At 44.5% G+C, this 25,883-nt stretch overlaps 1 protein-coding gene across 1 annotated transcript in view; it reads right to left on the reverse strand.

Moving 5' to 3' along the window:
- The window catches only part of INPP5F (inositol polyphosphate-5-phosphatase F), a 106,154-nt gene extending 102,296 nt beyond the window's left edge, over nt 1–3,858 (reverse strand). The window contains exon 1 of the mRNA XM_081240270.1: nt 3,537–3,858. Within this exon, the coding sequence (XP_081096396.1) occupies nt 3,537–3,633 (97 nt within the window). The 5' untranslated portion in view covers nt 3,634–3,858. The remainder of the gene's footprint in view (nt 1–3,536) is intronic.
- Nucleotides 3,859–25,883: the final 22,025 nt, after the last annotated feature.

A 25,883-nucleotide genomic window follows, 5' to 3' on the forward strand; every position in this document is an offset into this window, starting at 1 on the left:
AATACTCAACTACTTAGAAAAAAAAATTTAAACAATGTTAAAGAAGAAAAGACGGAATACCATCACGAAGATTTTTTTTTAAATGACGTTAAATCAGATAGAAAAACAACATAAGTGGAAATGCACCTTTCCTCACATTTATTTCCTTATCCAGCTGGACAGAGATTTTCCACCCCAATTAGATAGAAGACATTTAAAACAGGGCCTAAAATGAGTAATAAGCATAACACAACACCCTATATTTGTGGCAATGACAGTACTGAGAGAAAACCTGGACTTAAATTTAATTTGGCTCAACTCAACCAAAAATGCCTTCTGTGTCCTAAGCACTCTAAAGCTCAGAGATACCAAGATGAGTAGAACGTGGTCCTTGCCTTGAGGAATGTTCTGTCCACTGGGGAAGAAGGAAGCAAACTATTATTATATGATACAGTCAGGGCTATAACTAACGTGTGTACCAAGTGTCTAAAGCACCTGGAAACACAAAAAGGTGACCAGTGATTCTGCCCCAGGAATGCAGGCTATGGTGAGCACAGAGTAGGGGTGGCATCTGAACTGGGTCTTACAAAATAAACTAGGCAGGAAAAGAGACTGACAGTAACAAACATTCCAGACCAAGGAAATGGTCAGTTTAGACTTAAATATCAATACTGATCCTTCTGATGTCACTAGAAGAAAAGTCCTGTTTCAAGTTGCCACAAACATAAAAATCACAAGGCTCACAGGCTTTTTTGGTCTTATGATACTGCCCTTTAGAAAGAAAAGGACTTGGCCAGTAATTTATTCAGTTGAATAACCAGTAAGAAACTATGGAAGATTTTAAATGCTTTCATTACAAACAATAGCAAAACTGGCTGTAAAAGCAGAGGGAAATGATCCAATAAAATGGAGAATTTTAAATAAGTCTACAGAAAAAGGCCTGGAAAACATTTAACAAGTAAATGCCATTATTCCATAGGCATTCTTTAGAAAGGCTCTTGAGTATTGGATAGGATAAACTATTTGGTAAACTCAGGTGTGTGAGATTCTTTATTCACTGGCTATATGTACTTGAACACCTGAAGATCAAAAACAGCCTGTTCTGAAAGATAATGGCCTCTGCCTTCCTCTATATTTTTGGTCTACTTTGGTCTGTGGTAGGCTGTATCCTAAGAAGTGAGATAAACTTAATTGCAAAAGCTACAACCATTTTATTCAGAAAAAAGTTAATTTGCCTTCTGATATGGACTTTGGATCTATAAACAGTAATTCAAACCACATGGCTTAATCCAAAATCTAGGCCCAGGTTTCCCTGTGAATATTCCTTAAAGGCTTAAGCCTGTAGCACGATCATCTGAGCTTCAGCTCAGAAGTACGGGTTTATGTATCCTTCCATTGAAAGGTAAGCTACTAGCCAGCACCCTAGAAGAGTTGATTTACTTCTCTTGAGGGGAGTAACATCCCTAAAGCTGTTAGGACTGGACGGGTTCCTGTGTACAAGAAATGAACACAAACCAAACAGAATGACACATAATTCATTTAAAGCCATCTATTCAGAGGACTCCTGGAACCTTACCTCCTTCCATGTAATTCCACCAGCTTGGTTCATCTCTGTCAATCTTAGAGGCTAAGAGAAAGGAGAGAGTATAGCCCTAGAAATGGAGACAACCACACCCACCTCTATCTACATATGCTTCAATTCACTGTCCCAATACACGGGTGACATAGAGATTTCCTGAGTGTTTTTCATGAAACACATCAATTCTTGTCCTCAAAGAGGTACACTGAACAAACACTTAAATGGGCACTGTTTCAAAAACATTTCATTATGCACAAGGACCAAAAAGTCCAACCCTCATTTTATAGCTGAGGAAATGAAGAATAGAAGAGCGTTCTGTCCAATGAGTTAGAGATGATGTCAAGTTCCACCCAGCTGCCATAGTTAATTTTAAGCTCTTAGAATCCAAAGAGTCGGCTCTTTGACAGCCTGGGGAATTTTGCAATCTACTTTTCTTCAGTCTGCACTTGAAGCCTTATCCAAACATTGTGGGTGGGGCGAGGGGAGAAAGAGCAGGCAAATGATCAAATCAGGAAAAACAGGGAGAAGAGAATGACTGGAGACTGGCCAAAATTAGCCTATCTACAACACCTCCTGTCTCAAGATTATCAAAGAACCTTATCTGGGTGCAGTAGTTTCTCTTCCATTCTGAATAGAGGAAATAAAATGTAATAGCAAGAAAATACATCCAAAACCTAGAAAAAAAATAAGTTCTCCTTCACTGCTCTAGCAAATCAACGAGCAGGCCTTCCTAGGCAAGCAGTGGGGCGGGCCAGAAAGTGTTCTGGGGGCCAATTCTAGTCTCTGTGACCTCGGTCAAGTTACTCAACCTTGCACACCTGTCTCCTCACCTGAGAAAGAGGATATCACCACCTGCTTTGTAAGGTTGTTGTGAGGACTGGGAATAATATATTAAGGGACCAGATCCTTGGAAACCCTCCTATAAATGGTGACCGCTGTGATGTATATGAAAAGGTCGTTTGTGCCTTTCATACTTTCAATTCATACCACGTAAATTCTTTTGTCTAGATTACATACAAGAATTACAAGTAAACTTGAAATGCTCTGGCTATTTCTTTCAAGAACTCTGTTCTCTTACTTCTCCTAAAATGAAACATCTGCAGTGATTAGGAAAAAGGACTGGCAACCTCAGAGGGGGAGGTGCTCCTGGGCCCCCTCAAGGGAAACCGCCGCCCCCGGACTGTCAGCTGTCTGAGGGCAGCGACTGCCCTGTTTAACTCACCACTGTGACCTAGTTTTCCTAATGCAGACTAATCGTTGTAGACTTAGACATCTCATGACAGCTTACATGATACCCAAACATGGACCCACAAGAGTGTATCTCACAATACTGAGTCACACAAAAATATTAAAAGTTGAACATTACAATACAGTATAACTGTAATACTAAAATTTTTTTTAAAAGGCGCTGGAAATCGAGTGCCTATGAGGTAACCAGAATGAAGTCACTCACGCCTTTAATGATAAAGGACCACCAGAAACACATAGATGTCCACAGGCACTGAAGCTTCGGCAGGATGTTCCACTTCACTGGCGCGATCGCCTCTGGCCTGAGATGGGGATTCGAACCCAGAACTTGTCCCGAAGGACGGGCAGAGGCCACTCCAGAGAGGAAGAGGCCTTTAAGGCCAGGCGCACCTCGCTCGAACTTTCTGGTGGGCGCCGGCCCGACCCGACTGTGGGCGGCTCGACTCGCGCGTCCCCTCTCTCGGGCAGCGGAGCAGATCGCGACGCGGAAGCGCGCTCGGAGGGACGAGGGTCGCCAGTCCTTTGTCCCCCGCGGAGGAGCAGGGGCGACGGCAGCGCTCCCTCCGCTCAGGAAATAATGACAGATCGCGCGCCCTCGCTCGAGCCCGCCCCGCCCCGCCCGCCAGGGCCGCAGGAGGCGCCAGATCCGCAGCCCCCGGCCGAGGGGCCCCGGCCGCGCCCCCTCCTCGCCCCCCGCCCGCCCAGGGCGACCCCGTGCCGCCAGCCTCACCCGGTCGGAGATGGAGGCTGCCGTCGCGGCGGCTGCACCACAGCGCGCGTTCGCCCTGCTGCAGGATGTAGTGGTCCTTGGCTTGGAAGAGCTCCATGCCGGCCCCGGACGCCGAGGGAGGCGGCGGCGGCCCGGGCGCGCCAGCGGCTCCGCAGCCCCACGACCCCGCGACCCCAGAGGCGGCGGTTCGCGCGGGGCGTCCTCGTCGGCCGGGGTCGCCAGAGCCCGCGCTTCGGGGAGCGGCGGCTGAGGGAGCGCCCCGGCTGCCAGACCCGCGGGAGGAGAACGCGCCCCGGCGGCGGCGGCGGCGGCGGCGGCGGCGGCCTTGGAGGCCTCTCCCCCAGCTCCGCCCCTTGATCGGCCCGCCCCCGCTCCTCCTCATGGCTCCTCCCCCTGCCCCACCCCTTCCCCTGCTTCTACCCCGACTTCTCCCAGGCTCCACCCCCTCCCCGTCTCCTCCCCGCTTCTTTCTCCTTTCCGTTCCTCTTCCTGCCCATTCCCGCCGCCTTCTTCTCCAGCTTTTCCTGGGTTTCTCCGCCTGGTTCCGCCCCCGAGGCTCTTCCTCCTCCTTCTTCCCTCCCCATCCAAGCCCCCTCCTCCTCCTCCTCCCGCTCTTTCCAGGCCCCGCCCCTGGCGGGCCCGCTTTCCCAGCCCCGGGCGATTGCGGGCAGAACACTGGCCTGGATGAGATAGGCTGGCCGCCTTACTGCCCTGCGGCCTTTGGAGCAGAAGCCCACTTCTGGGGCCTCCCCTCCCATGCCAGCAGGTTATTCGTTACTTTCACCAGCCCTGAGAAAAGCCAGGCCGACTCCCTAAATCCAGCCTGAAACCCCCCCCCTCTTCCCCCGGGCCTGTGCTGCCCACAGAGACCCAGACTAGGAGAGCTGGGAAGTGCGACCTAAGGGGCTGGTTTCAGGGGTCTGTCACCAGCCAGACTCTCCACAGAGCTGGGGCGTCTTCTGTTTTGGAATTTCCTCTTAGAACCTTGCAACATTTGACAACAGCAAACATTCAATAAATGCACATCAACGAGAAGCATGTAACAATAGAAATTAAACAAGTATTACCAGCACGGGGCTCTAAATAACGAGAAGGAAGAGAGCAAAGTCCATAAGCTATCCTGTCCCGAATTAAGCAGGACGCGTGTGAGAAGACAATAAAATGTCAAGGAAGTAAAAGGGGTCTAGTTTGACAAGGATAAGATGGCTGGAGAACCTCTTGTGGAAGGAAGACGCCCTCCCAAGTATCTTCGAGCTATCTTGAAAGGCCAGGTGATATGTTGAACAGAATGGGGCTTGGGAGTCAGGACCCCAGTTCCAGTCCCCACGCCAGGGGTGATCTAGCTGTGTGATCTTGGGAAAGTCTCTTGGTCTCAGACGGCGGCTGAACTAAATGACCTTTAATTACACTCCCAGTTTTATGAGTAAATGAATCTTTCTACCCCTATCTCCTGCCTTTTCTAATGCCTTAGAAGGGAAGAAGGAAAAAACAAACAAACAAACAAAAAATGAGGTAGAAGTCAAGAAAAGCAAGGCAATGCTTCTAACCTTCTGCTAGATAAAAGTGAGAGGGCCCCAAAGCAGGAAGGAGTTCCACATTACTAATTATTCCAGCCCACACTGGTTTCTCAGTTGAATTTCCATAGCACAGGAAGTCCCATGATGACAAACTGTCCTGGAATCTGTGATAAGTACTATGCCTTTTGGACTGTCCAGACAGCTCAACCTAAAGGTCAATAGGAGCAATTACTATGGCAAATGAGGTGAGTTGGACAAAGAAGATAATGGCGATAAGATGGTGGAAAGAAGATTCAGTGGAGCCATCAGTTTTGGATTTATTGTTGAATTCAGCCATATGTTGACTTTCCTTAGCAAAAATGAATAGATAATGAGAAAGTCTTATGAAGACAGGATGTTCTGCAAATTACTTCTTTATTTTTTAATGAATCACATTGCCAGATGTGAAGAAAATAATGCTATTGTAACTTTTGAAACAATTGATTAGTTGATTGAAACTTTCCCTGATGTTTTAAATCAGTGGTTCCAACCGTAGCTACCTATTAGAATCACTTAGGGAGTTTTTCAAACATACCAATACTTGGACCTCAGGCCAATTAAAGCAGAATTTAATTGAGATGGGCTCTGGCATCAGTTTTGTTTGTTTGTTTTTCTAAGCTCCCCAGAGTATTCTGATGTGCAGCCAGGATTAAGCACCACTGTTTTAAATGAAATTAAGTGGAAAAATCTGCCTGACAGCAGCTTAGTAGAAAACACCAGTCGGTCATTAACTCAGACCAGTGTATGCGGTTGATGACCTGTAAATCCAGAGTTAACAAGCAGAGCCCTTAGGAGAGAGAAAACCTGAAGATGTTCCTGGAATCTATCTGACCCAGATGCACAGTGCTCTCTCCCTCTCACTCTGAATGCATGCTAGAGCCCTGGCCTGGCGAAGCAGAATGAGTGAAAAGAGTAAATACTGTGTCCCTAGCAGATATCACATCCTCAGTCTCCTGCCACAGGTGTCTTGCCTTGCTCCTGCTAAGGACTTCCTGAACCTCAAATACGCTTTACCTGCCAGGTGCTCCAGACACTGCAGCTTCTCTACTCCCTGGCTGGCCTCCCCATCCTTGGCCTGTGGCTATCTGCCAGCCTTCATCGCTCTCTTCCAGCTTCCTAATTCAAGGTCCTCCTGCCCTTGAATGGTGTCACCCAGTTTATGGTAGAAAGTTCATGTGATGCTGTTCTATTTTTTAAACATGAATGACCATCATGTGTATTATATATCTTCTTTTACATGTATTGTATATTTATACTGGTTTAAGTATATCCACTAGGAAGTTAGGTTCTAGCCTGTTCTATCTGATCTTAGTCAAGTCACTTAATCTCTTCTAGTGTCAGTTTCCTTATTTATTAAAAGAGATGATCACTAACGTTCTTCCAGCCCTGAAATCAGTGAATGTGAGGAAATGTGTCCACATAGTTAAAACTTAGGCAAATAATGATGGTAAATGACTCAACTCTGATTATCGATTTGGCCTTCAATGTCACGTTTATTATTTGTTTCTGAGATTTGGGGGTTATGATTAGATTCTAGTGTCCTGTGGTGAAATTTGACTTTTAACATCATCTCCCGTCTACTTGTCTACAGTCTTGTATGTTGTTTGTCTATGAGAACTTTCTTCAGTATTGTTTGTATATGAGAAATCTTCCAAAGGAGATATATATATATATATATATATATATATATATATTTTTTTTTTTTTTTTTTTTTTTTTTTTTTTTTTTTTGCGGTACGCGGGCCTCTCACTGCTGTGGCTTCTCCCGTTGCGGAGCACAGGCTCCGGACGCACAGGCTCAGCAGCCATGGCTCATGGGCCCAGCTGCTCTGCGGCATGTGGGATCTTCGCGGACCGGGGCACGAACCCATGTCCCCTGCATCATCAGGCAGACTCTCAACCACTGCGCCACCAGGGAAACCCCAAAGGAGATATATTTTTTTAAATACATGTTCTGCCTGCCAGGAGGCTGCTGATTTCTTCAGTCAGCAGTCAGAGTGGTTAAGAGCCCAAGATAGTCACAAGCCAAATTTTCACATTTGACCAATCAACAGCCGATATCTCCTGGATTTGACTGCCATACCTCCTCCCATAACTTCATGAAGTTACATCTGGAAATTGTAACAACCATTTTAGAGCTTTGACATATGTAAGATTGTTCATTTGAGAAGCACCACAGAACAAAAAGGGAAAAGTCTGTTGCATTGGTCTAAATGAGAGATACTTTTGTTTAATAGACATCATCTCTCCTCCATTGTTATACTTTGGGGGTTAATAAGTACTGGCTTTTTAGTTGTACAGTCTGATAAAATTGTCAAGGACCCAAGTTATTGTTTAAACCAGCTATAATAATTCTTTTGCGTGTGTGTGTGTGTGAGAGAGAGAGAGAGAAAATGAAATGTGTTTTCTGCATCTAATCTTTCTCCTTCCAGAGGAAAGATAATTAGCCTTTTACAGTGATAATTTCATGTTTGTCTAAAGCCAGCTGTCTCTCACTTCCTCTGTGTTATGTATTTACTTTTCAATTTTAAAAATAGCTTAAAAATTAGAGAGTTCTAAATGAGCTAATTTGAAGGAAAAAGTGCAAGGTATACTGTTAAATAGCAGAAGTCCTAGCTGCAGAGTAGTATTTTAATGTATCCCATTTGGGTTTTGAAAGGGGAGAATGGGAGAGATATTATGTTTTTATAAGCGCAGAACATTTCTGAAACAAAACACAGGAAGTGTGGTTACCTCTGAGGAATGGAAATGGGGGTGGGGGGATACTCAGGAATGGCAAGAAGGAGTGTAGAAACTTCCTTTTCACTTTATATTCCTGTGTGCTGTTTTGATTTGTGTGCGTGTGTGCTTTTATTGCTTTAAATTAAAAAAATAGTTAAGTATGTGTGTGTCTAAAGCACATTCTTCCACCGCACACAAAAACATATTTTTAGGTAACTTATTACCTAAGGGTTTAGAACCTTTTGCATTGACAAGCCAGGAGTCCAGGACATAGCTCATTTTATTCTTCACACACTGCTTAGTATTTTTGAGCTTTCCTAAAACCTTAAATGCTGTCAAAGTGAGCTATAGTTAAGTATATAAGCCATTTTTCTGCACTGTATCCTCTTTTACATGGAATATAAGGAAGAGTATTTTTCTTTGACACCTTTTCTAAACCACAGCAGTAGCTGTGGCTTCTCCTTCCTCTGCCAATTGCAACTCTCAGGCTGATGGCCTGTTGGGGCCTGTACCATCAAAAATCAATAACAATTGTCAAAAATGCCTTCTGTTAGATAATCATTTTAGAGATTTTTCAGAGAATGCTTTGTGCTGCACCAGAAAACAATGGCGGGGGTGGGCTGGAATTACTCCTGTAGAAACTTGGTACATCTTTGGAAAAGCTGTCCAGTGGATTTTAAACCCATTGTTTCTTCTCCTGGTTAAAGAAAAATAATAACAGCTCACAGCGTTTCACCATTTCATAAGAGTAGCACTTAGTAACAGGAAATATAGGGTTTTGGTTTCCCTAATTCTACTCCATCGTTTTTCCTCAATTTTACAGCAATTCTTAAATTTACTTATTATTTATTGATTTATTTATTTTTGGCTGCATTGGGTCTTCGCAGCTGTGCGCGGGCTTTCTCTAGTTGCCGCCAGCGGGGGCTACTCTTCGCTGTGGAGCGCCGGCTTCTCACTGCGGTGGCTTCTCTTGCTGTGGAGCACGGGCTCTAGGCACACGGGCTCAGTAGTTGTGGCTCACAGGCTCAGCAGTTGTGGCTCGCGGGCTCTAGAGCGCAGGCTCAGTAGTTGTGGCTCACGGGCTTAGTTGCTCCGTGGCATGTGGGATCTTCCTGGACCAGGGCTCGAACGCGTGTCCTCTGCATTGGCAGGCAGATTCTTAGCCACTGCCCCACCAGGGAAGCCCCTTACAGCAATTCTTCAAAGAGCCTGAGGAAGCACAGTGAAGGGTGTGTGTTGGGGGAAGGGTGCTGGGCTGCTCCTGACCAGGTGAGCATAGGGAGTGGGGGGTACGTAGGTGGGGGAAGCGAGCGATGCAGTGTGATTTGCAAAGTCTCCATGATGAGGCCCATGATGGGTAACCAGAGACCAGCTGCAACTGTGGCAAATACATCTTCAAAATTTGGCCATCACTCTAACAGCTGCTGCTTCTCGAAAATGGTGAGATACTAGCGTTGAGGTTGCCTGTGAGCAGTGGACCACTTCTCACGGTTTTTCACATCGCTCTTCTGTGATTTAATCAAGCAGGGATTCTAGGTTGTAGGGGTGATGCTTATAAAGCCCCAACCCAAGCGGTTCAGTCCAGGGCAGCATCAAAGCTGAAAAAAGATCCATTCCATACAAATCTGAGAAAGCTCCAGTCCTTTGAGTATTTCTCAAATACTATAAAGCCCTCTGTAAGTTTTTGTTTTGTTGTTTATCTTTAATCTTATTTCTTTTCTGCTCATCATAATCCTATGGCACAGATACTCCCATACCTCTCCTCTCCAACCTCCTCTCCAGCTTCCTTTCCCCTTTTCAGCTCTTTGCTGTGAAATCTGACCACTCAGGGTTATTTTCCCTGGAGAGGCCTGGCCCCTCCTTGGAGGATGGGAGAGGGGAAGAAATGGAAGACTACGCCAGAAAGCTCTCCAGCTGTGGGGAAAAGGGGACGGGCTGGGAACACTCAGACACGAACAAGTCTACCCCATCACTTCAGCATGAGCCTATTTCTCCCTTGGGATTTGGTTAAACTATTTTCATTTTTTATTTTATTTATTTATTTTTTTTGCGGTACGCGGGCCTCTCACCGCTGTGGCCTCTCCCGCCGCGGAGCACAGGCTCCGGACGCGCAGGCCCAGTGGCCGTGGCCCACGGGCCCAGCCGCTCCGCGGCATGTGGGATCCTCCCGGACCGGGGCACGAACCCGTGTCCCCCATATCGTCAGGCGGACTCCCAACCACTGCGCCACCAGGGAAGCCCACTATTTTCATTTGGAATTGGAAAAAAATATGGCCTGTAAACAATTTTACTTGGGGCCCTTACATTGAAAAAGCCACAGGTTACTATCTGGACTTTTCTTCCCTTATGATTTCACAATTGGAACCCAAGTGTCTGGCTCAGAGGAAGAGAGCAAGCTTCGGGGAACTGGCGTCTGCCAGCAGAGATGGACAAGCACTGGATCTGAAGGCATTCCCCAACGCAACACCAGTCCCTTGTTTTCTGCTGACCCGGCCTATTTGGAGCAAATTACTTACTGTTTTGCCTGTCGAGCTTGGAGCTGAGAAATCCAGGGGTGGGGGGTGGGGGGGATGAAGACAGACAGGTAGGAAGCCTCAGTGCCAGGAGGCAGGCAGTTTAGATGGACCCTCTCGGCTTATTCTTCCTAGCCCCTCCCCCATTCCCAGCAAGAGGCTGGCGGAGCCCTGGGTCCCCGCCCACTTCCCCTATTTACCTAAGCCTGAGGTACTTGGGCAAATCTCCAACTCTGGAAGGTCAGTTTCCCTTATGTAAAATGGAGATAAAATAGAAAACTTTCTTCACAAGTTTATTATCAGGATTAAATGAACTTGTCTTTGAAAGGGTGTCCCAAACTATGAAGTGTTAGAGAAATGTAATTGTATAACTTTTTTTAAATGTACTTTATGTGTAAAGTTTTCCCCTCTAGATCTCAGCTTATCTGACGGATTGCTAACATATTACATAGATTTTTAACATATATATTACATACCTAATACATATATATTAATATATATTAAAGAAGAAATATGTTAATATGTATGATTCAGATGTTTTACCTCAAATCACGTCATTGGGAAATAAAAGTAATAGATATTAATCATATAACTAGAAGGATGTTAGTCTTGATTCCTTCTGGGCTGCACCCCTCAGGCCTGCAAGCCCTGTAGTGACCCAGCCTTGAGACTGAAGAAAGAACCCAGAGACAGTGACAGAGACATCAACAATTTATTGGATAAGAGATCTCACGCATCCAAAACAAAGATCCTAGAGGGACACCCACACTGTGGGTGGTGAAAGGCAGTAATCTTTGCTACTCAGGGGAGAATAAGGCTACCATTTATAGGGAGATTGATGTCAGGTTGGTTCATCAGTTACCAGGGAAACCAACAGCTGGGGCAGGGGGCAAGCATGTAGACAGTTACTAATTAAGCCCTACAATTAAGTGGATTGGATAATCATGTGAGAGAAGCAGGGCCTGGTCAAACAGGGGATGTACAGGGAGCAAGAGAACAGCCATCTTGAATGACCTAACCACACCATTTCCAACCAGAGACAGAGGATTCGCCCTGAGGCTAATGAAACTTAAGCTTCAGGAGTTTTGTTTGTTTTAATACTCCATTTAAGGTTATTACAAAATAATGGCTATATTTCCCTGTGCCACAAATATATCCTTGTTGCTTATTTATTTTACATTAAGCTTCAGGGCTTTTGGATTTCATCCAAAGCCCTGTACATAATTCTGTATTCATTATTTTGTATTCTTCTTTCTAAAGAGGACCTGCCGTATGTTAAAAAAGCTTCAGGTGCCATAAACCTTGATCCCAACACTAGCATAAAAGAATGTTCTGTGCTCTACATCCCAGGAGAATTTGGGGCCTGCTCTTTGTCTTCTCTTGATTTGTCCTTCCCTCTTCGGTCATCCTCTTGTATCATTTTAGCTCCTCCCTTCTTTCTAAATTCAAATATACTTTCTGTTACCCCTAATTCACTAACACTCACGTAGCTGGGTGAACACACACACACACACGCGCACACACACTGACTTCTATCAAGAGATAAATTTAGAGACTGGAAACAGTGTGTTCAAGGATAGCACCATTCATCCCAAATGACTCAGAGCTATTCCAGTTCATGTGGAGCCCTTATCGTGAAAATAGATCTAGGAAGAATTCTTTCATTCAATAATGCTAAGGTTGTACATGTTCCAAGAGTGGATTCAAAAGTACTATAAATAGGAGGAAAGTGTTTTCATCATGTGATATTAGACTAGGCTGTCTTTGGAAGAAAAGTAGCACTCTATGTACCAGGTGTGCTTAACTTTGAGGGATTCAGAAGGAACCTGGCTACACCACACCTAGTCAAGGAAATCCCTGGAAGCAAGCAAGGCACCACAGTCCTTCCCCCGTTCATAGGAACCCTGGCTCACTCCCCCACCTGCTCCCACACGCAATCCAGAGCCAACAGAGGAACATCCTCAGTCACATCAGGATGAAGCCTGAAGGGACAGGTATTTGGGCAGATAAAGCACAGGTCCTAACCGTTGGAAGGGTTGGAATTTTCAAAATTGGGGTTGGGAGACATCAGACTGCAAGGGGAATTAAAGGAGGGCAGGCGACAGACCCTCAAAAATGGGAGATGGAAAGGAGGAAACAGGTAATAACCATTCAGAATATTCCTTGAAGGCCTAAACTGAGAGGGTGTGCCTCACCCACCCCAACCCTGAGTGGCCGGAGGAAAAGAATAAGTTAGATGAAGGCAAAGCTTCCAGCCCCACTACTGGACGGCTTCAGGTTGCTTATCTGACATTTCCATAAAAGCTCAGTCTAAACCCCTGTAGCCAGCAGAATACAGAGAACAGATATCAGAGCTTAATCCCTGGAACCTGTAAATGTTACCTTATACGGAAAAAGTATCTTTGAAAATATGATGGGATATCTTGAGATGTGATTAAGGCTCTTAACCTGGATTACTCAGGTGGGCCCTAAATGCAGTCACGTGTAACCTTCCAAGAAGGAGGTTGAGGTAGATCTTAAAAATTCTCATCACAAGGAAAAAAAATTTGTAACTGTGTGGTGATGGATGTAAACTAAACTTATGCTAAACATTTCACAATATATACTGATATCAAATCATTACATCATACATCTAAAACTAACACAATGTTATGTCATTTATATCTCAATTTTAAAAAGGGGGATGCTAAGCGAGATTTTACACACACAGAGAAGGTGATATGAAGACAGAGCTGAGAGACACTTGAAGATGTTGGCCTTGAAGATGGAAGAGATATGCCCACAGCCAAGGAATGCCAAGCCACCAGAAGCTAGACAGGCAAGGAGCTGATTCTGCCCCAGAGCCTCCAGGAGGGAGCAGGGTCCGGCTGACAACTTGATTTTGACCCAGTGAGGCTGATTCTGCACTTCTGAGCACCAGAACTATAAGCGAACAAAGTCGTGTTGTTTTAAGTCATAGGAAACTAATACAATCTCCATTAGAATTCTGCAGGTGTTCGGTCTGGCAAAGATTGGCAAAGACAGGCAGCACTGGCTTCTAGTCATCAGATGCAGCAATGATTCCTCATGGGTTACCAGGGAAGGGGACTACTGTGCCAGGACCCCTCCTGACCTGCAGGGGACTGTATTCGTTTCCTAGGGTTGCCATACCAACTACCACAAACTTGGTAGCTTAAAACAACAGAAATTTATTCTGTCACCGTTCTGGAGGCCAGAAGTCCAAAATCAAGGCGTTGGCAGGAGTGTTTCCTTCTAGAGGCTCTGAGGGAGAATCCCTTCCATGTCTCTCTCCTACTTTCTGGTAGATTCCATGATCCTTGGCATTCCTTGGCTTGTAGCTGCAGAACTCCAATCTCTGCCTCTGTCTTCATGTGGATCTTCACATAGCCTTATCCCCTGTGTCTCTGTGTATCTTTTCCTTTTCTGTCTCTTATAAGGATACCCGTCATTGGATTTAAGGACCACCCTAATGCAAGATGATCTCATCCAGAGATCTTTAAATTAATTACATCTGCAGATATCAAAAACAAACTTATGGCTACTAAAAGGGAAAGGTGGGGGGGGATAAATCAGGAGCTTGGGATTAACATACACACACTATATATTAGATAACCAACAAGAACCTACCGTATAGCCCAAGGAACTCTACGAAATATTCTGTGATAACCTCTATGAGAAAAGAATCTGAAAAAGAATGACTATATGTATATGTATAACTGAATCACTCTTCTGTACACCTGAAACTTACACAACACTGTAAATCAACTATACTCTAATAAATTTTTTTTTTTTTTTTTTTTTTTTTTTGCTGTACACGGGCCTCTCACTGTTGTGGCCTCTCCCGTTGCGGAGCACAGGCTCCGGACGCGCAGGCTCAACAGCCATGGCTCACAGGCCCAGCCGCTCCGCGGCATGTGGGATCTTCCCGGACCAGGGCACGAACCCGTGTCCCCTGCATTGGCAGGAGGACTCTCAACCACTGTGCCACCAGGGAAGCCCCAATCAAATTTTTAAAAATAAAATAAAATAAAAATCAACCTAAAAAATTAATTACATCTGCAAAGACCCTATTTCTAAATATGGTCATATTCACAGGTACTGAGTGTTAGGACTTGGACTTATCTTTTTGGGGGGACACTATTCAACCCACTGCAGGAGTCATACCCCTCCCACTCAGTGGGGGAATGACAGAGAACTCTGGCAATCATCTAGCCTAATGAAGGCTCCACAAACTGGAGCAAATTGCCATAGGACCAGGCAGCACATTACTGCCATCAGGCCTCATAGAAACCACCTGTGAGGAATTTCTAATCCAGCATGATTCCCACCACACTGCCTAGCCTCTCTCTAATTCCCTACCTTGGAACGATGCTATTTCATTCCCAATCAGCTACAGATATACACCTCACTCCTCTTCACACAATTGCTTTTGGCAGAAAAGACAAGCATACCATACACTAAACATTAAAACCAGAACTTCATGTTTCAAGTTCACATCTGAAAGATGTAAGAAAACACTGCAGTTCCAATACTTCCCTTTCTGTACCTTTTGCTAAACGATCATTCTTCTCATAAAGGGAAAGATTTCTCTCAAAAGTTAGCTGACTTTATGTCCCAAAGCAGCTATTCTCTATAAGAGTAGAGAAGATTCTTTACACTGGAGCTGCAATAATCACCTCCCAGCTTATGAGGCATTCTGGTTTTAAAGCTCTTTATACGTGTTATCTTTTTTTTTTTTTTTTTTTTTTTGCGGTACGCGGGCCTCTCACTGTTGTGGCCTCTCCCGTTGCGGAGCACAGGCTCTAGACGCGCAGGCCCAGCGGCCATGGCTCACGGGCCCAGCCGCTCCGCAGCATGTGGGATCTTCCCGAACCGGGGCACAAACCCGTGTCCCCTGTATCAGCAGGCGGACTCTCAACCACTGCACCACCAGGGAAGCCCGTGTTATCTTTTTTGAGACAATGGATACCCTCAAGCTATCCTCATGGAACTTCAGTCGGCAGTTTCCATTTACAATACGTGTGTTGAAAGGAAGGGCAGAGCTATTTCTGAGGGTCTCTGCTAGACACTTTCCCACTTATGTAATGCTCACCACAGGTTTGAACTCTCTCACTGGGACCTGTAGCTACACTTACGAGCCATCAAGCACTTGTCAAGCACTGTGCTTGTCCCTGCCCTGCTCACTTTCTGTATCTGTTTCCTGGGGCTGCTGTAACCAGGCCCCACAAACTAGGTGGTTTAAAACAACAGAAATCGCTCTCTCCTGATGCTAGAAGTCCAAAATCAAGGGGCTGGCAGGTCTACACACGTCTGAAGGCTTAGGGGTGGATCCTTCCTTGCCTCTGTGTAGCTTCTGGTGACTTCTGGCAATCCTTGGCATTTCTTGGCTTGCAGCTGCATTACTCCAATCTCTGCCTCCTCTGTCACATGGCCTTTTCCCCCTCTGCTTCTGTGTGTCCCTTTCAGTTCTTCTCTCCTTATAAGGACTGCAGCCATACTGGATTTAGGGCCCACTGTAACTCAGTATGACATCTTCTTAACAGTGAATTATATCCACCAAAACTCTATTTCCAAGTAAGGTCACATTCACAGGTTCCTCATGGATGTGAATTTGCGGGGGCGAGATGGATACTATTCAACCAAGTGTGCTTGCCCAAGGGAGATTTACAGGTGGATGGCTCTTTGGATGGCTTGATTTTCTTTTACTGCCCTTTTTAATACACCAGTTCCTCATGTCACTCAGAAAGAAAAAGCCGTACAGAGTAATAGAAACCTGTACAAATTAATTGTATTGCTTCCTTCTATTTCTAGAAAGTCCAGATTTATTTACTCCTAAGGAAAGTAAAACATCAGTCACCAGGGACTCGAGTATGACAGCAACCAAATTATTAAAGTGTGAATATTTGCAGCCATTCCCCAGCACCCCTCAGATCCAGGAGTGTGTATTTGTATATTGAGTATGGGTTGTTCTTACTTGCACTGCTTCCCCTTCCCTACACTCGAGAAGGGCCCCATTTCTGCAAGCCAGCCTACCTATGATGACATACTTAGAGCTTTCAGAGTTGTACCAAGCAGATCTCCAAATGGACAGCTCTGCCACCCGTCCTTCTCTTTCAAGCCCCTCCCACTGCCCTTCAAGCTGACCTCCGCTAGAGGGAAGGACTTGCAGCTGGTACCAAGCTGTATTAGCAGCTCAGGCTGCCATAACAAAGTACCACAGACTAAGTGGCTTAAACAACAGAAATTTGTTTCCTCACAGCTATGGAGGCTGGAAGTCCAAGATCAAAGTGTCGTCAGGGTTCATTTCTTCTGAGGTCTCTCTCGTTGGTTGGCAATTGGCCACCTTCTTGCTGTGTCCTCACATGATTCTCTCTCTGTTGTGTGCTGTATATGTCTTAATCTCCTCTTCTTATAAGGACACCACCATTCACATGGGATTAGGGCCCACCCAGATGACCTCATTTTTACCTTGGCTACCTCTTCAAAGGCCCTATTTCTTTTTTTTTTTAAGGCCCTATTTCTAAATACAGTCAGTCTGAAGACTTCAACATAAGAATTTGGCAGGAACACAATTCAGGCAAAAACACCAGCCAAAGAGCTCATCATCAGCTTACCTACTCTTCTCTCTTCTTCCCATCACCCCCTACCCATTCTTGGGGTCCATCCATCCAGTCACCCTACAAGATGTGGAATCTTTTCTCTAAGTATAATGTGAAATCTATGAAATAATATAGACACATATAAACCAGATACTTACAATTTACCCATGAGTGATGTGTTCTGTAAAGTTATTGGATAAATGAAAGTACCTATTAAAAATGATGATTATAGAGACATATTACAAGTACTTCATTAACTGAGAAAATGGAAAAAAACAGAGTTGAGAAATTCAGTTCCATTATTAATTAATCTAAAACAACAGGTTTGCTGTATGCTAAAAATAGCACCAAGCGTGTGAAATAGCAAGATGACTGAGAATAATCACTTTTTTTTGAATCATAAAAACCTCAATTATAACCAACCCCTAACGTGAGAAAGTGTCTTCTTCTTTTTTTTTTTTTTTAAAGAAGATGTTGGGGGTAGGAGTTTATTAATTTATTTATTTTTGCTGTGTTGGGTCTTCCTTTCTGTGCGAGGGCTTTCTCTAGTTGTGGCAAGCAGGGGCCACTCTTCATCGTGGTGCGCGGGCCTCTCACTATCGCGGCCTCTCTCGTTGCGGAGCACAGGCTCCAGACGCGCAGGCTCAGTAGCCGTGGCTCACGGGCCCAGCCGCTCCGCGGCACGCGGGATCCTCCCAGACCAGGGCTCGAACCCGTGTCCCCTGCATTAGCAGGCAGACTCCCAACCACTGCGCCACCAGGGAAGCCCAAGTGTCTTCTTCTTAAAGCACACGAAAAAAGGTGAATGATGGGCAAAAGAAAAAGTCTACATTTCAGAGACACAGTGAGAGCCAAAGGATTGTGTTCGGAGAAAAAAATAAAACCAAATAACTATTCATATTTCTCCTTAGGGCTTGAAGAAAAAGAATATTAGTAATACCCTAGAGGAAGATTAACGCTGAAGCCAGAAAGTAAGCACAGAAAAATATTCCCAACACCAGGACAGAGGATTCCTCTTTCAACAGCCAAAACAAAACCTTTTTTGGAGTTAGAAAGTATGAGACCAGAGAGCTTATCACTAATGAAGATGTAATTAAGCAACAGATCCTTTTCCAGTCATCTGCTTAGTGGCAGTTCCAGGTTCTATGTGACTCACTGTAGCAGTGAGAGATGTGAAAAAAAAAAAGCATGACGTCAACAGGGTTTACCTATTAAAACAGGGTTTCACATATAAAAGAAAAAAAAAAACCCACAGTGCTAGGGATGTATTCCATTTAACTCATTTTTACAACCTTACATGTAAGGGAATATATTCAACCAAAATATCCTTCTCAGCTACAAGTCTATGAATGAATGGAAATAAATAGCTGAGTTCCTGATAGAATGGAAAAATAGTACCTTGCTCAGGTGTGGAATCACCAGTGACATCAGAACAAGAATTATTTATCATCAGGTACCAAGGAGAAGATGTCCTGAGGGAAAAGATATAAATAATAAGCTCTGAGGAAGGGAAATCCAGTTTCTAAAAAAAAGGAGGCAAAGGAAGCTACTGCTACCTCTAATTTTCCACAGCAGCCTCTATAGAGCTCAAAATACTTAAAAGACGTATTTTTATTTTGAGGTAGCAGAGAGTAAATATCAGTACACTCACAGATGGTTTCGGTGGGGACTGGTTTCTCCCAACAGGACCTCCTGCCCTCGATGGATCAGCACAGAAGAGGACTTGTAGAGAGAGTGTCTCTCTTTCTCCTAGGAGCTTACCAACTCAGCCATCAGAAAGCTTCCCCAGTCCAAATGTATATTAGTTTAATATAAAATACTGTGTATTGATAATTATCTCCATCAGAAATTTCAAAGCTATTGAGAGCAGAATTAGTTCTATCCTACAGATAAGAGAGGGGACAAAGAGCTGTTATTTGATCAATGCGTTAGTTTCCTGGGGCTGTCATAACAAATTACCATATACTGAGTGGCTTAAAACAACAGAAATTTATCCTCTCACAGTTTTGAAGGCTAGAAGTCCAAAATCAAGGTGTTGGCAGGGCCACGCTCTCTCTGAAAGCTCTACAGGAGAATCTTCCCTTGCCTCTTTCAGCTCTTGGTACTGGCCGGCCATCCTTGGTGCTCCTCAGGTTGTAGATGCATCACGGCAATCTCTGCCTCTGTTGTCACGTGGTGTTCTCCCTATGGGTCTGTATGTCTGTGTGCAAATTTTCCTCTTCTTATGAAGACACCAGCCATTGGATTAGGGCTCCAGTATGACCTCATCTTAACTCAATCACACCTACAAGGACCCTATTTCCAAACAAGGTCACATCCACAGATACCAGGGGTTAGGATATGAACATATCTTTTGGGGGGATACAATTCAATCCACAACGGTCATTTTAAGAACAGGATATTGCTACCTAGGGGTAAATATTCTCAAAACCACCAAAAGCCATGACTCTCCAGGCAAAAAGGGAGATTAGCAACGTGTTTACTGGTGAAATAGCCCAGAATCCCTTTCTGAATAAGCTCTCTAGGAGTTCCTTCCATCTCCGAGATTCATGATTCTGTGACTTAAAACTTATCGTCCCATGGACTCTATCTGTAATATCTTGTGTGACTTTTCCATTACAAAAATTTCACATTCCCATCCCTAAAGCTGGTAACATCATTTTTCAGAGGAAACTTCTTCCAAAATGTGGTCTTCTGCTCTAAACAATTCATCTGCTCTTTGGAAAGGAAAAGGACTGTCCATGGAGGGGAAGCATATGATAAGAACGATGGACATTTTTGAGCTTTCGTTCTGCATGAGACTCTGTAGTAGGCGCCATCCGTCTACTTATCATGATGTACATGATGGTCCCTATTTAGGGAGGAGGAAGACAAGAAGCAGAGCACACAGGAATTTGCCAACATCTCAGAGGCCCTAAGAGGATAAAGGGGACGGACAGATGCACCCTACTTCTGACCACAAGAGCAAGACAACTGGGACTAGCAAGAAGAGAAGAGAGGATGGGAAAAGCCAGGAACAGACGCTTCCTTCCTTCTTTCTGTGCTAAGCCATGGTTTGTTTAGGGGCTGCTGTTTCTCTTTGTGCAGTGTTGCCTCTGACCGGCCAACAGGATCAGAAAAAGCCACTCATACAACACCTTACAACAGGGCCCCATTGTCATGTGAGTCAGGTGGCTGTGAGCTAAGCATTGTTCTCCTCCTCTGTACTGTGCTTTGTTGGAAGGCTGGAGGAAGTCATGAAATGTAACCGTTCTTTCTTAGTCTGGAGGAGAACCAACAAAATTGAATGATTCATTCATGGGTGACCCCACTCTGTCTCACTTTAGCCCACAACATTCTCTGTCTACCTTCCCCTTAAAAAGCATTTATTCACTCAATAATGACAATGCGCTAGTATTAACAAGCTGATAGCTCAAAGTCACTGCTAGATATCAGCTCTTTTTAAAAAAAATAAATTTATTTGTTTAATTTATTTATTATTTTTGGCTGCATTGGGTTTTCGTTGCTGCGTGTGGGCTTTCTCTAGTTGCAGCGAGCAAGGGCTACTCTTTGGTGTTGTGCAGGGGCTTCTCATTGCAGTGGCTTCTCTTGTTGCAGAGCACAGGTTCTAGGCATGCAGGCTTCAGTAGTTGTGGCTCGCGGGCTCTAGAACACAGGCTCAGTAGTTGAGGTGCATGGGCTTAGTTGCTCCGCGGCATGTCGGATCTTCCCAGACCAGGGCTCAAACCCATGTCCCCTGCATTGGCAGGTGGATTCTTAACCACTGCACCACCAGGGAAGTCCAGCGCTTTTTTTTTTTTTTTCTTTAGAATTGCTAAACCCTAGAGAGGCAATTCATAGTAACTTCTGAAGAATTCATCTTAATGGAAGAGAAATATAAATAAACAGATTTCTTCTTCCTCTCTGGCTTAAAACTTCACATGATTTATCTTTTGCAATTCCAAAAAAAATTTAAGCTTCTATTTCCTCTTTTTCACCTTGTTTTACTTTACTCCTTTGCTTTCTGCTGTTCTGAATTATTTTATATTCCTTCTTTGTCCTTGGAATTTTCCCTTCCCCTCATTTTCTTTTTTCGTTCTCCAAACAGTTTCCTAATTGTCCCAGCTGTTTCACTCTCTCTTCCTTATGGTTCTCTCTAGAATCATAAAAGCATAGAAATTTAAGGGGAAAGGGGACTTCTAGTTAGTTTAACAGCTTTATTTTACAGATGAAGGGCCAAAGTCTAGGGAATTTAAGGAATTTGCCCAAAGTGATGCAGTTAATTTGTGGGCAGACCCGGGACTAGAACCCAGGTGTCTTGATCACCTCAACACATCACTGATTCCTTCTTTGTACCTAATTCTACATTCATATAAGAAAATTTCATATCACTGCCATGCTGCCTGATTTCTTACACTGTGCAGTAATGTCAAATCATAGGCTCTGGGTCATCAAGTACAGATTTAGAAAAGTTATTCCATTGTTTAAAATTTTTGAGAAGTCATTCCTGGTTAGATGGCAGAAGATTTCATAAAAGTTTATGAAATGTGGCATTATTATTTAACTTCACAAAAAAAGAGAAATACAAAGAAAAGAAGAAAAGAAAAAAGGGGAAATTTTGATACAGTATTATCAATAGTAAAAGTGTTGAGAAAGAAAAAGGAAGTGAAATTATACGACTCAAAAATATACTCATGGTATACTCATAAATTTCCCTCAAGAGCACAGTCTAATAATAAAACATGTGGGTCATAGGTCAAGCAAGTAATTACAATCAATAGAGGAAAGACAATATTTTCCATTAACCAGAGTAGAGCCAAATTTTATTCGGTGTGGTGTCACCACAGTCCTCATAGTTCTTGATGCATCCATCGTAAGTGCTCAATGCACTTTGTCTAATAAATGCTGGTCGAACGGGTACGTGTCTACAGAAAGTCAAACTAGAAGATCACCTTAACTCTGGACTCAGGGTTCTTTTAACATCAACAACCTATAATTCTGATTTTGAATAGCAGCACAAAAATATTACCAGCAAGTAACAGAGTCCCCAGTTTAATTTTTTTTTTAATTTTTAAAAATTTTACTGAGGTGTAGTTGATTTACAGTGTTGTGTTAATTTCTGCTGAACAGCAAAGTTATTCAGTTATACACACATATATTCTTTTTATTATGGTTTATCATAGGATATTGAATATACAGTTCCCTGTGCTGTACAGTAGGACCTTGTTGTTTACAGAGTCCCCAGTTTTTTGTTTTTTGTGGGGTTTTTTTGCGGTACGCAGGCCTCTCACTGTTGTGGCCTCTCCCGTTGCAGAGCACAGGCTCCGGACGCACAGGCTCAGTGGCCATGGCTCATGGGCCCAGCCACTCCGCGGCATGTGGGATCTTCCCGGACCCGGGCACGAACCCGTGTCCCCTGCATCAGCAGGCGGACTCTCAACCACTGCGCCACCAGGGAAGCCCCAGAGTCCCCAGTTTTGAGCCTCCTCATTCACCAGATATTGAGATGCATGTACAGAATGGGTATGATTTGAATTCCCTGGTTGTAACAGCAACCAACTCAAGCTAGCTTAAGTAAAAAGAGAATTTGTCATGTGACATGGGTGTATGTTGTGGAACCTAGTACTCACCAAATATTGCATGTCCTCCTCTACATTTCCCAGCCTTGCTTGTAGTTCCTCTGGGGTCATGTAACTAAATCTAGCCAATGGACTGCGACATGTGTCACTTTTAGGCTGAGGCAGTTAAGAGTGATGTTTCCTACTCAAAGACATCATGATAAGTGAAATAAGTCAGTCACAAAAGGACAAATATTGTATGATTCCACGTATATGAAATACCTAGAAGAGTCAAATTTAGGGAGACAGGAAATAGAATGGTGGTTGTCAGGGGTTGGGGAGAGGGGGAATGGGGAGTTACTGTTTAATGGATATGGAGTTTCAGTTTGGGAAGATGAAAAAGTTCTGGAGATGGATAGTGGGTGTAGTGGGTGGAAGAGTGTCTCCCCCAAATTCATGTCCACATGGAACCTCAGAATGTGACCTTATTTGTAAATAGGGTCCTTGTGGATGTAATTATGTTGATATTGAGATGAAATCATCCTCAATTTAGGGTGGGCCCTAAATCCAATGACTGGTGTGTTTATAAGAAGAGAAGACAGAGAGACACACAGAGGAGAAGGCTATGTGAACACTGAAGCAGAGATTGGCGGGATGCCGCCACAAGCCAAGGAGCCGCTGAGGCCACCAGAAGGTGGAAGAAACATGGAAGCATTCTTCCCTAGAGGCTTCAGAGGGAGCCTGGCCCTAAAAACACCTTGATTTTGGACTTCTAACCTCCAGAACTGTTAGAGAATAAATTTCTGTTGTTTTAAGCCACACACTTAGTAAGTAATTTGTTATGGCAGCCACAGGAAACAGTGTTTCTCCAGGCACCTGGGACACAGGCTACTTCCAGCTTCCTTTCTCCCATCCTGAGGAGGTGGTCCCATTATCATGGTCCAAGATGGATATCCAGCCTTCATGTCCACTGAGCAATAGGATGGGAAGGAGAATAAAAGGAGCTCATTCCTCCTTTTAAGGGCACATCTATTAGTAGCGCCTGCTCCTTCCACTTACATCCCACAGCCAAGCGTAGCTGCAAAGGAGGTGGGGAAATAGTCTTCAGCTAAAATTTAGGTTTCTATTACCAAAGAGAAGAGGAGAAAAGATACTGGAAGACAATGAACAGTCTCTACTTCTATGATGAAATTATTTCTAAAGTTTTTTTTTCACTTCTTATCATCTTCTTACTTTATATTTTAACAAAAAGATCAAGGACAGACTTCTGGAGATTTCAATGGACATGGATATTGAATAATGAAAGGGGATCAGAGAAAACCAGCAGAAAGGGTGTTCCAGCCCAAGGGGCGGCCTGAGCAAGCACACAGAAATGTAGGCTTAAATCCATCACTTCTTCACAAAAGCCTTCCCTGGCTCCCCAAATTAGATTACGTCTCTCTGTCTCACACCCACTCAGCCCTCAGTTCTCCTTTGCAACCCTCACTGGGCTTGTTCAAGTCTTGACCTGGTACAGGAAAGCCCTCTGAGGGCAGCGACCATGTCTATCTTCATCACCCGCCATGTCCCCAGCACCTGATTCAGTACCCAGCACATAGTAGGTGCTCAATAAATATGTGTGATTGAATGAATGCAGGAACTAGGGAGGAGAGTGCATGTTTCAGCAAGATCAGTAACACATACGGCCAACACAGAGGTGTGGTGGGTTCTGAGCTCCCAAGGAGTCAGCTGAAGTGAAGACTGATGACACTGGGGCTGGATTTTGTGAGGAATGGGGGTTGATTTTTTAAAGCAGAGATTTTCTCCAGGAGAGTTCATATGGTAGTGGTATATGGGATATCTTCTTTTATAAAATGGAAATAATGATACATATTTGATAGAGTCGTTGGCACAATGCAGGGAGATCATGTAAGGGCCTGGCTCCTGGAAGGTACTCAGTAAACGGTAGCTATTACCAGAGGAGGGAAAGGCTGGGTACATAAATCAGTCCCCTCATTTACCTGGCAAACATTTGATGAGAGCACTGCGTGAGAGTCTCTCACCTTCCCCATTCTCCAGGATATACACCAACTAAAGACATGTCCGAGGATCTCCAGCTAAATGGGAAATAGAAAACCAAACTTCATGCCAAGCTCTGATAAAAGCTGACTTGAACATACTTAAACCTAGGCCTAAGGGAGACGTAGTCCTCCCCTCTCTCTGCTGAACTGAGGAGAGCAGGACCCCAGGGCAAGGGTCATGGGATCTATGCATTCAGTCACAGTGGAGATGCTGGAAAAGAGAAAAAGACAGATCCCTGCTTCCCTGGCCCACCCCGAGGAGGGTGGTCCTGTCAAGGGGTGCTAACCACACATATGTGGTCAGCATCATATGTGAACTCAGGAAGTGAAAGAAGGGTGCAGCTTGGGCCCTGCCTTTAAGATCAGTCACCCCACCCACTGTTGAGAGTGGTGCAATCAGACTGTCCACCTCTCCCCTAGGAGAGAGCAAGGGTGATAGGAATGTTTCCTCTGATATTCTCCCAAATGGGAAGAGAAGGAGAAATCTTATTCTCTATGTCTTGGATCTAAAGAGGAGTTAAAATTTTATCTGGTTCTCTTTAAGCTGCCAGACATTTGAAGGTTGGGAAGGGTGTTCCTGGGATGACGAAGAGGACGTACAAAGGCATGGAGCCACAAAAGAGAAGGGCAAGTCCAAAAAATAGTCTGTGGTTCATTTTGTTTATACCCTAGTGAGCGTGCAGAGGAAACCCCAGAGGTGTCTGGACAGCTGGGCGGGAACAAGGTGGTTTGTCAAGCTGGATTAATTTGAAGAAAAGTGTCTGCTATGGTCTGAATATCTGTAACCTCCCCAAATTCATATGTGGAAATCCTAACCTCCAAAGGTGATGACATTAGTAGGTGAGGCCTTTGGGAGGTGCTTAAGTCATGAGGATGGAGTCCTCATGGATGGGATCAGTGCTCTTAGGCTCCAGAGAGGTCTCTAATCCCTTCTGTCACGTAACAATACAGCGAGAGGTCTGTGACCCAGAAGAGAGCCGTCACACCAACATGCTGGCACCCGGCCTCCAGGACTGTGAGAAATAAATATCCGTTGATTATAAGCTACCCAGTCTGTGATACTTTGTTATAGCAACCTGACTCAGCAATCAGAAATGAAAAGAAAACATCATATTATCTGTGAAATACTGGAGACATTCTCATTAAGTCAAGGGACAGGTCAAGGAAGTCTGTTATTCCTGATATTATTCAGCATTTTTCCTGGAAGTTCTAGACACCACAATAACACAGTTTTTAAAAATAAGAGGCATAGGGGTTCCCTGGTGGCGCAGTGGTTGGGAGTCCGCCTACCGATGCGGGGTACATGGGTTCGTGCCCCGGTCCGGGAGGGTCCCGCATGCCGTGGGGTGGCTGGGCCCGTGG

Source organism: Mesoplodon bidens (genome assembly GCF_964165515.1).
Source record: "Mesoplodon bidens genome assembly, chromosome: 1".
NCBI classification, from domain to species: Eukaryota; Metazoa; Chordata; class Mammalia; order Artiodactyla; family Ziphiidae; genus Mesoplodon; species Mesoplodon bidens.